The sequence below is a fragment of the Bos grunniens genome, chromosome 16 (assembly GCF_055505025.1).
Source record: "Bos grunniens cultivar Pamir isolate PY7600 chromosome 16, Bosgru_T2T1.0, whole genome shotgun sequence".
Taxonomy (NCBI): domain Eukaryota; kingdom Metazoa; phylum Chordata; class Mammalia; order Artiodactyla; family Bovidae; genus Bos; species Bos grunniens.
In genome coordinates this window covers 26,188,546-26,204,388 of record NC_141180.1, presented here as the reverse complement: position 1 = coordinate 26,204,388, position 15,843 = coordinate 26,188,546, and the positions used below count along the sequence as shown (strand labels likewise).

The 15,843-nt window shown below is 42.8% G+C and overlaps 1 protein-coding gene across 7 annotated transcripts in view; it reads right to left on the bottom strand.

Moving 5' to 3' along the window:
- AADACL3 (arylacetamide deacetylase like 3) overlaps positions 1-15,843 on the bottom strand; it is a 155,403-nt gene that overhangs the window by 72,679 nt on the left and 66,881 nt on the right. For 3 of the 7 annotated variants that reach the window (XM_086343751.1, XM_086343747.1, XM_086343744.1), the window contains one exon: positions 7,447-7,684. The exons of 1 other annotated variant lie outside the window; for it this stretch is intronic. In XM_086343751.1, coding sequence (XP_086199877.1) covers positions 7,447-7,456 — 10 coding nt within the window. In that variant the 5' untranslated portion in view covers positions 7,457-7,684. Of the gene's footprint in view, positions 1-7,383; positions 7,685-12,000; positions 12,185-12,666; positions 12,809-15,843 lie in introns of those variants that run through there. 3 more of the 7 variants (XM_086343745.1, XM_086343746.1, XM_086343743.1) reach the window with 3 other exon arrangements.

Sequence of the window (15,843 nt, the reverse complement as noted above, 5' to 3'; positions counted from 1 at the left end):
TCATGATTAAAGAAGCCAGACACCAGAGATCATATACCCTATGATTTCATGTAAATAGAGTTCACAAAAGGTAAATCTTTTATCTATGGTAATGTAAGTCAGAATAGTGAATATCTGGATGGCCTATAGACAGAGAGTGGCTGTAAGGGAGCATTCTGGGCTGCGGGAAACATTCTACAACTCCATCTTGGTGATGGTTCCATGGATGTATAAATGTATAAAGCTCATTGAGCTGTACACTGAAGATTGACACCCTCACAGCATGTAACCTATAGTTCAATTATTAAAGAAGTACCAGCCTTAGATCACATACCCACCCCTGGATCAATCGCTGTGGCCACGGAGCACAATGACGGGCTTGGGCCTGGGTCCTATGGTTCAGCCCTCAGGCTGGGGATGGACTCCACCCAGACAAAGAATGGACAGACAAGAAAATCTGGAGGTGTTTCTGGAAGATAAGGAAATGGATGTTCTGAAGGAGACAGGCAACTAATTCCCAATGGTCAGGATGAAGGTGGCCCTCACCATGAGCAAGTAGACTAGGAAAACCCAATCTTCAAAGAAAGAGAGAGAGAAAGAAAGAAATAGAACAGGGAGACACACCCAGAGTAACCTGGCTCTTGACTTTCTAATTCCTGGTTCTCGGCCCTATGAGTGAAGCCACTCTCCCTATTTTGGGGGTCTGTAAGATCCTCCTGTATCTGTGGGGAACTTCTCATTCTTTTTGGCCATCTGGCACATTGAACCTTCTTTTATTGTTTGGGGAAGTTCCCTACATTATGAATCTTGGTGGGAGGCAGAGCCACTTGCCACTGTCAACAATGAAAATGCCAAATGCTCACATTCCCAGGCTTCCTTGAAGCTAGAATGCAGTTGGGTGATACAGGCCAAAGGAGAGCACCACTCCTGAACTGCAGGGCCCAGAGGCACATCCATTCCAGAAGACGGTCCAGCAGCACTCGTGCAGTCCAGCTCAGGGCTCGGGGTGTTGGAGGAGTGAGTGGCAGTGGCCTGTGCCCAGTAGTGTAAGGCTGTGGTCCTCACACCGCTCTACCTTTGCCTGGTGAGGCCTCACACCTAGGTCTCCAGCCTTTCTGAAAATCTTATACTTGATTCAGCATCCTTTCAATAGTTCTTCTGTGGCCTTGATCAACCAGAATTACTGTGTGCTGCTTAAAACCAGGAACCCTAATTGATAACAGTTCCAAAAAATTCCCCTTTTACTTTATACTAGTTTTGGAAGGTTCTATTACTTACAACGTAGAGAAAATTAGCCTGAATCCACAGAAGTGATTCTACTGTATGAATTATCCAGGCCACTAGGAAGGTGTCTGGTGGCAAACAGGCCCTTTACCAGCCCACAAATCATATGACAAGAGGGAAGGGATGGAGCTAATAGATGCAAATGACTGTTAGGGCTTCCTCTTGTATTATGTTCTGTTCTTGTAATAGACCCAACAGATAGTACTGTATCCTTATACTAGTACTGCCATAATATACCAGATACTGGATGGTTGAGATGATAGGAATTTCTTTTCTCGCCATTCCACAGGCAAGAAGTCCAAGATCAAAGTGCTGGACAATTCAGCTTCTAGTGAAGTCTCTCTTCCTGGCTTGTAGCCAGCCACCTTCCCACTGTGTCCTCATAAGGTTTTTTCTCTGTTGCATGCATGGAGAGACAGAGACAGAGACACACAGATAGAGAAGCAGAGAACAGAGGTCTCTGGTATCTCTTCTTCTTGTAAGAACCTCAGTCCTGTTGGATTATGACAGGTTAACCCTATGACCTCATTTAACCTTATTACCTCCTTCAGTTCAGTGCAGTTCAGTTCAGTCACTCAGTCGTGTCCGACTCTTTGCAACCCCATGAATCACAGCACGCCAGGCCTCCCTGTCCATCACCAACTCCTGGAGTTCACCCAGACTCACGTCCATCAAGTCAGTGATGCCATCCAGCCATCTCATCCTCTATCATCCCCTTCTCCTCCTGCCCCCAATCCCTCCCAGCATCAGAGTCTTTTCCAATGAGTCAACTCTTCGCATGAGGTGGCCAAAGGACTGGAGTTTCAGCTTTAGCATCATTCCTTCCAAAGAAATCCCAGGGCTGATCTCCTTCTGAATGGACTGGTTGGATCTCCTTGCAGTCCAAGGGACTCTCAAGAGTCTTCTCCAACACCACAGTTCAAAAGCATCAATTCTTCGGCGCTCGGCCTTCTTCACAGTCCAACTCTCACATCCATACATGACCACAGGAAAAACCATAGCCTTGACTAGACGAACCTTTGTTGGCAAAGTAGTGTCTCTGCTTTTGAATATGCCATCTAGGTTGGTCATAACTTTCCTCCCAAGGAGTAAGCGTCTTTAGAGGCCCTATTTCCAAACAAAGTTACATTAGTGCTGAGGGTTCCAATATATGAATTTTGGGAGACACAATTCAATCTACTACAGGTATTGTCCCAACACTGAAGAAGAGAAATATGAGGTTAAAACCCTTGTCTAAGGTCTGAATGAAGCCTTTGCACCTCCCAGCCTCACTTGTGGTGGTGGTGGTTTAGTTGCAAAGTCGTGACTCTTAAGATCCCATGGACCATAGCCTGCCAGGCTCTTCTGTCCATGGTATTCTCCAGGCATGAATACTGGAATGGGTTGCCATTTCCTTCTCCAGGAGATCTTCCCAACTCAGGAATCAAACCCGGGTCTCCTGCATTGCAGCCAGATTCTTTACTGACTGAGCTACCATGAAGCTCACTTATGGCTTATGGTAGAAAGTATCATGGAGAAGGCAATGGCATCCCACTCCAGTACTCTTGCCTGGAAAATCCCATGGACGGAGGAGCCTGGTAGGCTGCAGTCCATGGGGTCGCTAAGAGCCAGACACGACTGAGCGACTTCACTTTGACTTTTCACTTTCATGCACTGGAGAAGGAAATGGCAACCCACTCCAGTGTTCTTGCCTAGAGAATCCCAGGGATGGGGGAGCCTGGTGGGCTGCCGTCTATGGGGTCTCACAGAGTCAGACCCGACTGAAGCGACTTAGCAGCAGCAGCAGCAGAAAGTATCAAATCCTAGAAACACAAGCTTGCCAGATGAAGAGTATGTGTTGACACAGAGTAGTAAGAAATGAACAAACACGGGATGATGTCAATGTGCCTGTCCAGTCTTCAGCCCTGAAGTCAGTGACTGGAATAGCCCAAATTCACCCACTGGCGCCTCTCTAAGCTCCAGCTGTATCCATGGCTGGCACACTGTTTTTCCCTGAATCTCATCATTCTGGGTCCAATGTTCGGGGCCTTACTCTCACACTACTTTGTGAATGCTGACAAAAACTCTGTCTTTGACAGAACAGTCAAGTTCCTTCAGAGCCACTGTACCAAGCCTCCTTCAGCCTGCTGAGTCCAGTTTTAGCAAAGAATACACTAACCCAGTCAATCAAGAATCAGCTCACCTTTTATATCCAATGAAGATTGAAGGCAGAAGAAGAAGGTGACAGAGGATGAGATGGTTGGATAGCATCACCAATATAATGGATATGAACTTGGGCAAACTCCAGGAGATGGTGAGGGAGAGAGAGGCCTGACATGCTGCAGTCCATGTGTCTCAGAGAGTTGGACACTAGACAACTGAACATGGAGAAGGCAATGGCACCCCACTCTAGTACTCCTGCCTGGAAAACCCCATGGATGGAGGTGTCTGGTAGGCTGCAGTCCATGGGGTCGCTAGGAGTCGGACACGACTTCACTTTCACTTTTCACTTTCGTGCATTGGAGAAGGAAATGGCAACCCACTCCAGTGTTCTTGCCTAGAGAAACCCAGGGACAGGGGGGCCTGGCAGGCTGCCATCTATGGGGTCTCACAGAGTCGGACATGACTGAAGTGACTTAGCAGCAGCAGCAGCAGGCGACTGAACAACAAAAACTAGTTCTTCTACCTTTGGCATTTAATCAAGTTTCTTAATAATTTTCCATCTATTCCCACACCTGTCCTTTGGCTATAAGTCCCCACTGTTACATTAAACAGTTGAATTCAATCTCTCTCACTATTGCAGTAAACTTAAATTCTTCCTTGCCATTTTAAATCTCAGGATAATTTTTCTTCAACAGTTTACTAGGGGTGAGACCTACATCTCACATGTCTCTTTACATATCTCCACAGAACTTAGCAAGTGGCCCAACTAGGGGTTTGTCAAGAGGTGAGCAATGCGCAGGCAGTTAAGTGACAGCAAAGAACTCCAGGGACCAGCTACAGAGAAAAGTCAAAAGCACCTTGATACCTATGAAGAGTGGCAGATAGGATCAACTTGAAACAGAAGGATGGAGGAGAACAAAGGGGAGAAAACAGGGGTGCCTGGCACACGTCAAAATCAAAGGAAACCACCTTACACTGCCGCTTTGGGCCACTCCAGATACAAAGGGCCCCAACCTTGAAGGTCCCCCAGCCCTGGGCTGGGCCTGAGAACCCCAGATCTAAGAGGCAGCATTTGGCAGATGAACAAACACAGGATGACTGCTCTGGCCCTGGTTTTGCTACTTTTAGTTGTATGACGCTGAACAGCTGATCCTCTCCATGTGTGAAATGAGAGTAACAGCTCCCTCACAGGTGCAAGGCGGAGAAGGCAATGGCACCCCACTCCAGTACTCTTGCTTGGAAAATCCCATGGGCGGAGGAGCCTGGTAGGCTGCGGTCGATGGGGTCTCGAAGAGTCGGACACTACTGAGCGACTTCCCTTTCACTTTTCACTTTCATGCATTGGAGAAGGAAATGGCAACCCACTCCAGTGTTCTTGCCTGGAGAATCCCAGGGACGGGGGAGCCTGGTGGGCTGCCGTCTATAGGGTCGCACAGAGTCAGACACGACTGAAGTGACTTAGCAGCACAGGTGCAAGGAGAGAAATATGTAAAAAGATTTTTTTTTCTTTTTTAGTAGTACTTAATAACTTATTGACGGAGAAGGCAATGGCACTCCACTCCAGTACTCTTGCCTGGAGAATCCCATGGATGGAGGAGCCTGGTAGTCCATGGGGTCGCTAAGAGTCGGACACGACTGAGCGACTTCACTTTCACTTTCACTTTTCACTTTCATGCATTGGAGAAGGAAATGGCAACACACTCCAGTGTTCTTGCCTGGAGAATCCCAGGGACGGGGGAGCCTGGTGGGCTGCCGTCTATGGGGTCGCTCAGAGTCGAACACGACTGACGTGACTTAGCAGCAGCAGCAGCAATAACTTATTGAAAGGAATGTAAATGCTTTTTCCAGGTAGAATGAAGGACCTGGGCAGAGTGAATGTTTTTGTTTGTTCTCTTCTCAGTAGACTTTTTCCAAATGTGCACATCTGCAGGCCTGCTGAAAGTTTGAAAGAAGAGTGACTTGTGTAAAACTGGTACATAGGAGAGAACAGATGTCACTGTCATGATTTGGCTGTGAGGCACATGTACCCACAGCAGTCTGACGGGGGCAGGTAGAGAACAAACAAAGCTGTAGGAGTGGACCCTTTGCGGGTTGGTGTGCTGCCCAAATCTGCATCCAGTGGGTGAAGCCAACTCAGGCATCTTTTGGGTTCATTCTTATCTCCAAAAACGGTGGGCAGTCGCTGGGACGTAGTGGGTAGTGGAGAAGTGGCAGCATAGTTCTCTGGGCAGACAGAGGCCGGCCATCGGGCGGGTGGCGGCTGCAGGGCTGAGGGTGGTCTGACCAGTTTGTGACAGGGGCCCAGCCTGCAGCTGGGGCTCAGGACACAGTCAGATTTGCAGGAGAGGGGTCCTGGGGCAGTAGTGTGATGCAGAGCAAGGTGCCAGCCCCTGGTGGCAGCTAACTGAACCACTATTTGTGGAACAAACAAAAGCATTCTAAAGGGATGGGAGGGAATCTGAGGGCGGGAAGAAGAGGCCACCAAAGGGACTGTGGCGGGAGGGGGCAGCGTGCAAAAGCCTGCACCCCCACCCAGGGCTGGAAGGTCTCCAGGCCTAGCAACCAACAACCTTCATTGTCATCAAAATACTGTGTCCTTTCATCCAGGGCATTACGACTGCTATTTTTAAAACACACACATTCCTGGTGGAAGGTGAGCATCCTCAGCACGCAGTTTCTAAAACCTCTGTAATCGTCATAACACTGAGACTGCAAACAGACAACAGCAAACACTGAGGCTGTGTTATTATCTCTGTTTTACACACAGAGCAAGGTAGTTTCTTGGGTCAGCATTTGCCAAATTGTGATCCATGAGATGGTAAGGATAGTGCTGAGCAATGAGGGGCAGAGGATTAAAAAAAACATTTCTGTAGCCAAACATTTGAAAAATAATGCTGCAGAGTCTCGTGTCCAAGTGCACAGACTTAGGAGTCACAGAGACCTAGATTTGAGGCCAGGTTCTGCTGACTATTAGCCAGGGAGCTTGAGCAAATAGCAGACTTGACTGCCTCATCTGTAAAATGGAAATAATAAAACACCAACTACATAAGGTTGCTGTGACACAAAGCTGGCACAAATAAAATCCTCAATAAATGTGAGCTCTTACTGGCTTTGCAGCAGGTTAGATACTGTTAACACCTTAAACCTGATCCTATAGTTCTAACAAGGAGATTGATTTTGTTAAGAAAACACCTTGATAAACCACTTGGAGGACTGGGCAGAGATGAGACTGAAGTTATAAGACAGTAATAGCTAAGACCAAAACCTGGAAAAAGAGGTTGGAAAAAACCAGGGTCCCATAGTGGGTGGGTCCCCAGTAAGGGGTCGACTGATTTCTCACTCAGGCTGGCATCATGGCATAGAGCTTAGGGCCACAGGGACAAGACACCTCCCCCTCCAGCTAGAGTCTTCACCTCCCTCTTTTGGGCACTCCTCCTCCCCTTTACACACACACACTCACACATACACAAATCCTTCCTAGGAAGAAAGCCACATGCTCCAGTTGAGTAGAGATCCTACTAATCTACTTTTCTTTCTTCCTCTTCACTTCCTGAACTTTTTCTAAAGAAGTCTGTTTCTGTAAGGTTATTTTCAATGAAAGGTAATACCTTAGTAACTAGATATAAAAGCAAAACACTTCTTTAAAAAATATTAAAGACTCTGCTCAGTTAGTAAAAGTTCCAGAAAGTGTTTCCTGACCACCTCCAACTTAGGTGCCCCTCTCCTGAGCTTCCAGAACACCCCTCTATACCAACTCTACCAGCTGAAATTATCCAAGTGTTTGTCTCATTTGCCTTAACCAGGTATCAAGCTTCAGGCGTGCTGGGGCCCTGACTTACTCCTCGAGGTATTCCCAGCAGCTCATTCCACAGCTGACAGGCAATACTTTGGCACTGACGGATCTACAACTGAATCTGGACATCTCCCAAGGAGAAAGGCCCTCAACAAGAGACAGGTAGGGTCTGAAACGCTATCTACCTCCTCACTGCAGTAGGGATGCTCAGACAGTGCACCTTCCAAGGCCCAGAGCAGCGTTCTTACTTATTAACATCCTGGAAATCCCCTGGTCGCGGACTTTTGGAGTGACGTCCAGTATGCAAATACTCAGGGCCTGGTCCTGGTGAGCAGCAGAAACGATGCCTTGTGTGAAAGTTCCACAGGCAGCAGAGGGATCTTTTATTAGTCATTTCAATGCACACAGCTGTTAAGAATCTGGCGAAGTTTTATTTGGCTGGGGGGAGTGCATTTTCCACTTGTGGGCGTCTTGAAAACTTTCACACTAAAAAACAAAAAAAAGAGTTGAGAAAGTCATCAGTCCAAAGTGGGAAGCCAGAAATTGAGGGTAGAGAGACTAGGGCAGCAAATATAACAGAGAGAGGCCTGAACATAAACCAAAGACCCAAGTTCCCAGGCAGCCCTGCCACTTCCAGGTGTTCCATGGGCAAGTCAGCCCCTGCTCTCAGTATCCTCCCATGAGAAGAGAGATATCAATGCCCCCCTAGGAGGTGGGGAAGATTAGTGGGTGTGAGCCTGGGCCGACTGGCAGTATTCAAAGATAGGCATTATTTCCAGCTACAGAGGCAGAAGACAGGGAGTTCATAGAAAAGAGAGAAGGATGAATGCTGGGGAAGAGACACTGATTGAACCAGCTTCCACATCTTGCTGCATGCATGCGTGCTAAGTCACTTCAGTTGTGTCTGACTGTTTGCGATCCTATGGACCAGTAGCCCACCAGGCTCCTCTGTCCATGGGATTCTCCAGGCAAGAATATTGGAGTGGGTTGCCATGCCCTCTTCCAGGGGATCTTCCCAACCCAGGGATCAAACCCATGTCTCTTATGTCTCCTGCACTGGCAGGCGAGTTCTTTACCACTAGCGCCACCTGGGAAGTCCACGACTCTCTACAGTGCCTGCAGAAGATCCACGGGGAAAGGGGAGAGGACGAGAGAAAGCAGCCACGGGCCAGAGTCGGGTCAGGTGGCCAGGAGTGGACTCCCCTCATGTCTCCGCTATAACGGACTGAAGGATTTTTTAAGATTTTTTTTTTTAAATAGGCTTCTAACTCCACTGATAATGTTACCCTGGCCTCAATCCTCCTCTGATTTTAACCTCAGTTTGTTCATGTTTAAGATGAAAAGCTGGATCCAAACACAATTCAGTTGGCCTGTCCTTTGGCAGCATCCCTATGCTTCTTTTCCCACTGGTTCTTCCCTCATGACACACCTGTGACATGTGTGTACTGAATGAGCTGCATGCAACAGAATGCAAGTAAAAAGCCCTTGTTTTTGCCTTGGTCCTTTCAGCCCCACTATCTGGAGATCCAACCAGTCCATTCTGAAGGAGATCAGCCCTGGGATTTCTTTGGAAGGAATGATGCTAAAGCTGAAACTCCAGTACTTTGGCCACCTCACGCAAAGAGTTGACTCATTGGAAAAGACCCTGATGCTGGGAGGGATTGGGGGCAGGAGGAGAAGGGGATGACAGAGGATGAGATGGCTGGATGGCATCACTGACTCAATGGACGTGAGTCTGAGTGAACTCCAGGAGTTGGTGATGGACAGGGAGGCCTGGTGTGCTGCGATTCATGGGGTCGCAAAGAGTCGGACACGACTGAGCGACTGATCTGATCTGATCTGAATATGTGTTTTCCCTGTCGTTTGGATGAAAGCTGAACAATACATGGATTTTCTAACCACTCTTAGGCGTGAAACAAAGAGGTCCTTTGTCTTCCTTTAAAAGACCAGCCCAAAGTAATAATAGCACCCCACTCGATGCAAAGCTTCCTCTCCAGTTTGTCTCTTCAGTCTTGGAAACCCACTGTACAGAGGAGGAGTGCGTGCGTGGACTTCACTATTTCTCCTGTTTTGCCTCTTCACCTCCTCTAGTTAGCTGCTAACTCTCAACCTGAGGTGTTGGGAGGGAGGGAACTGGGGGTAAAGACACAGTTGTTCACGGCTCTTACTGTCACCACACAGTCAGGGTTCTCTGAATTTGGCAAAGTTTAAACACTTGACTCCTCTAGGGCTGCTCTTAGAAATGTTGCAGTAAGATGATATGGCCATCAGGTGGCAGTAAAGGTCTTTTTTCCCTGTCAGAAGAGCCTACTATCAGGGCTAGTATTAAGACTAGGTAATTTCCCTAAGATGCTAAATTTCCTTCAGAAAGTTAAATATGCGTTCCCTCTATTTAAAAATGAAACAAAAAAATACATGACACTAAAAACATCAATCTGACTAGCATACATATATATTTTTTAATGATGCTAATAAACATTTAAAAGTTTAGTCAGACTCCTGAAACTTTTTTTAGGCCCATCTGTAAATGTCCTTGTAAAATCTAGTTTTAGCAAGAATGCTAAAAAAATCAGTTTAACCGGAAACCCCACCCTCAACATCTGATCACCATCAATATCTGATCAGGTTCCTCATCCTCCAGCATTCTGAGGTAACGTCTGATCACCCTGGCTGTCTTTAGCAAGACTCCTGTTAGTCGATTTAACCATCTTCCTCTTAGTAATTTTCCATACACTGACCCCCATCTGCTTCTTGGCTATAGATACCGCCTGCCCATATTGCAGTGGTCCCTGTATCTATTACAACTGAATAAAGTTGTATTCTGAATAAAACTTTGTATTCTGAACAAAGTCCTGAGTAAAGTCTGCCTTAGTAGGGAACAAACTTTCAAAGAGAAATCTCCGAAGTAATTAAATAAAGACATAATTTATCAATTCTCCCCCTCTCCCAGTTAACACCATGTGATTCTAAATCTTGTTCCCAGATTTCACTTATAATTTACCTTCCCCTAAATTAGATTCAGAAACTTTCACCAAGGGCTCCCTGTAAGGCATATTGCCATGTAAAGGACTTCATGGATGCTGGGGTCCCTTGCTGAGCTGTGTCTCTGCTGAGGGGGAAATATTTAACTACCTCATTCTGAAAGCAGTGTGCTCAGAACATGAAATTAAACTAAAGCTATAAGATGCACCGAGACTTTGCTGCTTTGGGCTGGAGGGTTCAGAGAAGGTTTTCATGTAGGAGCTGCACTGACAGGTTCTTGAAAGGGTTCCAGTACAAGATGGCACATAGAAGGCACCTGAACGCACCTCCTCTCATGGACACACCAAACCTGCAGATACACATGAGGCAACTCCCTCTGAAAGAAAACCAGAAATCAGCAGAGTGACTACTACACACTGGGTGAATAACAAAATACCCACATATAAAAGGAGCTCAACATATCTTCAACTACTGCGAGTCACTGAGAACAGCTTGGACAACATCATGAAGGTTTGAGAAACAACCCACAGCTCAGATCAAGCGGAATGATAAGTTCATTCCCTACACAAGACCTGGGGAAAGGCAGTTGTTTTAGCTGATGCACAGACATCAATACAGAGAGTCAAGGAAAATGAAGAAGACAAGATTATGTGCCAAATAAAAGAACAAGTCAAAACTTTGGAAATAGATCTTAATAAAATGGAGATAAGTGATTTACTGGATAGAAAATTCAAAACAAGGACCACTGAGGAAAACAGTGCATAAACCAAATGAGGTTTCAACAAAGAGAACATATTTAAAGGTACCAAACAAATCACAGAGCTGAAAAATACAATAATTGAACTGAAATATTCAATAGAGGGACTCAACATCAGACCACATCAGGCAGAAGAAAGGATCACCAAATTCAAAAATAAGGCAGTGGCATTCATCCAAACAAGGGAGAAAAATAAGAATGAAAAAGAGTAAAGATAGCTTAATGGGACTTAGGAGATACCATGAAGAAGATCAACTATTCATCACAGAGGTCCCCGAAGTAAAGAAGGGAAAGAGGAAGAAAACATATTTAAAGAAATAATGGCTGAAACTTTCCTAACCTAGGAAAGAAATAGATATCCAAATCCAGAAAGCCCAGACAACACAAAAAAAGGTCCAAAGACACCCACACTAAGACATGTTATAATTTTCAAGTTAAAAATAAGAAAATCTTAAAAGCAGAAAGAGAAAAAGAACCTGTTAAGTACATGGGAACTCCCATTAGACTATAAGCATATTTTTCAATAGAAACTTTGCAGGCCAGAAGGGAGTGCCACAATATAGTCAAAGTGATGAAAGAAAAGGTTGCTGACCAAGAATATACTACCCAGCAAAGCTGTCTCTCAGAAATGAATGAGAGATAGTTTCCAGACAAGCAAAATCTAAGGTTTCATCACCACTGGACCAGTCTTACAAGAAATGTTAAAAGGACTTCCTCAGGCTGAAGCAAGAGGATGATAATTAGTAATAGGAAAACATGAAAGTGTAACTCTAAAGTTAAATATATAATGAAATTCAAAATACTCTAATGTTGTAAAGGTAATGGATAAATCACTTATAAATCTAGTATAAAGGTTAAAAGACACAAGTAGTAAAAATAACTATAACTATAATAATTTGTTAATGGATACATAAGGTTAAAAAAGTAAATTGTTACACTGAAAACAAAGAAAAATGTGTGAGGAACAGTAAAAAGGGAGAGGTTTTAGTACATGTTCAAAAATAAACTGTTACTAGCCTAAAATAATGGAGAAGGCAATGGCACCCCACTCCAGTACTCTTACCTGCAGAATCCCATGGATGGAGGAGCCTGGAAGGCTGCAGTCCATGGGGTCACTGAGGGTCGGACATGACTGAGTGACTTCACTTTCACTTTTCACTTTCATGCATTGGAGAAGGAAATGGCAACCCACTCCAGTGTTCTTGCTTGGAGAATCCCAGGGACAGCGGAGCCTTGTGGGCTGCCATCTATGAGGTCGCACAGAGTCAGACATGACTGAAGCAACTTAGCAGCAGCAGCAGCAGTACATACACAAAATAGAAAGAGAAAGGAATCTAGGCATACTACTACAGAAATCATCAAATCACAAAGGAGGACAGCAAGAGAAGAAGAAAGGAAAAAAGGACTTACAAAGTAACCAGAAAACCACTACAAACTGGCAATTTAAGTCCCTAACTATCACTAATCACTTTAAATATAAATTAAATTCTCCAATCAGAATACATAGAGTAGCTATGTGGAATGAGGGAAAGAGAGTGTTTTCCCAAAAGTTTTACTTTCATTTTAGGTCCAAAGTATTCACTAACAAAAGAAACCACTCACACACACACACACACACACACACACACACACACACCAAACAATTTCAATATTTAGTAGAGGATCGTTTGACTTAATTTCAATATACAGTCATTAAAAAATGAGAAAAGAGAGAAGCAAAAGCACATACATCACCAAATTGGGGCAACCTACATCTAATCTTGAAGAGTGCTGGAAATACTCTCATTAACAGCAAACTGGAGTCCCAGTTGGGAAAAAGTCCCAGACGGTTCGTCCACCCACAGGTGAGACTTCAAATTGCAGTTTTGGGGACTCTGCTTATAATCCTAGGCTGTAAAGTGTTATTATCATCAGTTTTTCTGCAAAAATGCAGCTCAGGTTTTTCTTAACTTTTACAAAGCTCTTTGTTTCACCTGGTAAATCATAGGATTTTTTATACCCCAGAGGGTTGGCCAGACCCTCAGGGGCTCAAAAATGCCAAGACCCACTCCCCCCTTTCTTATCTAAAGTCTGCCTAACTTGCTGTGCTTGCAGACAGGCTAGAATCCCGGCACTGTCCAGGCAGGTCAGAAGCGGGTCAAAGGTCTACCTGCCTGCTTTTGAAGCCTGAACAAGACTTCCTCCATTTTAATTTCCATAACAAAGAAAGAGAGAGAGACTCCACTATATACTGCCTAAAGAGATCCACTTTAGCTTTAAATATACATAAACACAATGAGAGTGAATGGCTGGGAAAAGATATTCTATGCAAATGGACACCAAAGCAAAGCAAGAGTAGCATATTATAACAGACAAAACATACTTTAAGACAAAGACTAGTAAGAGACAAAGAAGGTCATTATATAATGATAAAGGGATTAATCCAATAAGAGGATGTAACATTTGTATATACTTATGCATCCAACATAGGAGCAACTAAATATTTAGAGTAAATATTAACAGAATTAAAGGGAGAAATAGATCTCAGAGAATCCAATATACACTTTCAATAATGAGTAGATCATGCAGACTGAAATCAATATGAAAGCATGGGACTTAAAACCATATTAGACAAGGTAGACTTAACAGGCATTTACAGAAAATTCCATCCAACAGCACCAGATTACAAATTCTTCTCAACTGTACATTGATCATTCTCTAGGAAAGATCATATGTTAGTCCACAAAACAAGTCTTAATAAATTTAAGAAGACTGAAACCAAATCAGGTACCTTTTCTAACTACAATGAAATTAAAAATCAATTACAAGAGGAAAACTGGGAAACTCACAAATATGTGGCTATTACACAATATACCATTGTTTAATAATAATGCCTACATTAAGAAACAAGAAATATCTCAAAAAAACTAAATATACACCTCAAGAAACTTGATAAAGAAGAACAAATTGAGTCCAAAATTAGTATAAAGAATAAACTATTAAAGAGTGGAAATAAATGAAAGAGACTAAAAAAGACAATAGAAAAAAATCAATTAAATTCAAAGGTAGGTTTTGAGAAGAAAAACAAAATTGACACAGTTTTAGTTAGACTCAACAAGAAAAAGAGAGGGCTTGAATAAATAAAACTATAAATGGAAGAGAAGACATTACAACTGACATTACATAGGACAAATGAGCATAAGTGACGACTATGAACAGCTATTTGCCCACAACTTAGACAAATAAGAGAAAATGGATAAATTCCTAAAAATATACAACCTACCAAAACTTAATCAAGAAGAAATAGAAAATCTGAACAGATCAATTACTATTAAGGAGGTAAGGAGCTTGAATCAGTAATCAAAAACCTCCTACCAAAAAAAAAAAAAAGTTCAAGAAAAGATGGCTTCATGGTGAATTCTAAGAAACATTTAAATAAGAATAAATACCAATCCTTCCCAAACTCTTTCCAAAAAAAGAGAAGGAGGAAACACTTGCAGACTCATTTTACAAGGCCAGTATTACCTTGACCCCAAAACCAGACAAGGATACTACAAGAAAGGAAAATTATAGGCTAATATCCCCAACTAACATAGATGCAAAAATTCTCAACAAAACATTAGTAAATATAATTCAACAGTACACTAAAAGGATCAAACACCATGACCAAATGGGATTTATTCCAGAGATGCAAGGAAGGTTCAACATTCACAATCAATCAATGTGATACAACCATTAAGAAGATGAAGGATAAAAGTCATAAGATCATCTCAAACAGTGCAGAAAGAGCATCTGAAAAATTCCACATCCTTTCATGATTTAAAAAAAAAAACAAAAACCACCTCTCAACAAATGAGTATATACAACACAAAGGCCATATAGGACAAGCCATAACTAACATACTCAATGGGGAAAGCTGAAAGCTTTTCCTCTAAGATCAGGAAAAAGATAACAATACCTACTCTTGCCACTTTTTTTAATCTAGCACTGGAAGTTCTAGCCAGAGCAATCAGACAAGAAAAAGGATATCCAAATTAGAAAGAATGAAGTAAAACTGTCAGTATTTGCAGATGACATGACATTATACAGAGCAAATCCTAAATACTTCAACAACAAAAAAAATGAGAATAATAAATTCAGTGAAGTTTTAGGATGCAATTAAAAATGTAGATTAAGTTAATATAGAAAAATCAATTGTGCTTCTATGCACTATTAACAAACTAAAGGGAAGAGAAATTAAGAAAATAATCCCATTAAAACTGCATAAAAAATAATAAAAATAATCAAGGAAGTTAAAGATCTCTCATGAAAACTATAAGATATTGGTGAAAGAAACTAAAAACACAATTACATGAAAGGTACTCTATGCTTATGGATTGGAGGAAGTAATACTATCAAAATTTCCATGCTGACCAAAGTGATCTACAGATTCAATCCAATCTCTTCCAGAATTGCAATGATATTTTTCATAGAATTAGAAAAAGCAATCCGAAAATGTGTAAAACCTCAAACAGTGAAAGAAATCTTGAGAATGAAAAACAAAGCTGAGGCATCAGCCTTCCTGATTTCAAGCTATATTACAAAGCTGTAGTAATCAAAACAGTAAGGGACTGTTGTAAAAGCAGACATATAGATCAATGGGACAATAGAGACCCCAGCTAATTTACCTCCTTTAGAAAAACAATAACAATCACCTCATTTTTCTCACACTGATATTTATGTTTCTATAATTTCTTTCTGTCTCTGGGAAACTGAAATTTAAATACAATAGCCAAACCCAACTTGTGCATCTGGCTTAAATTACCTAAAACATAATATAGCAATTTGGACCTAAACATAAAAACTCTAGTGTTACTGCACTATAGGGATACCACATGTTCAACACTTCTTTTCATTTCTGTTTTTTCTAGTCATATCTTTAAGTGCC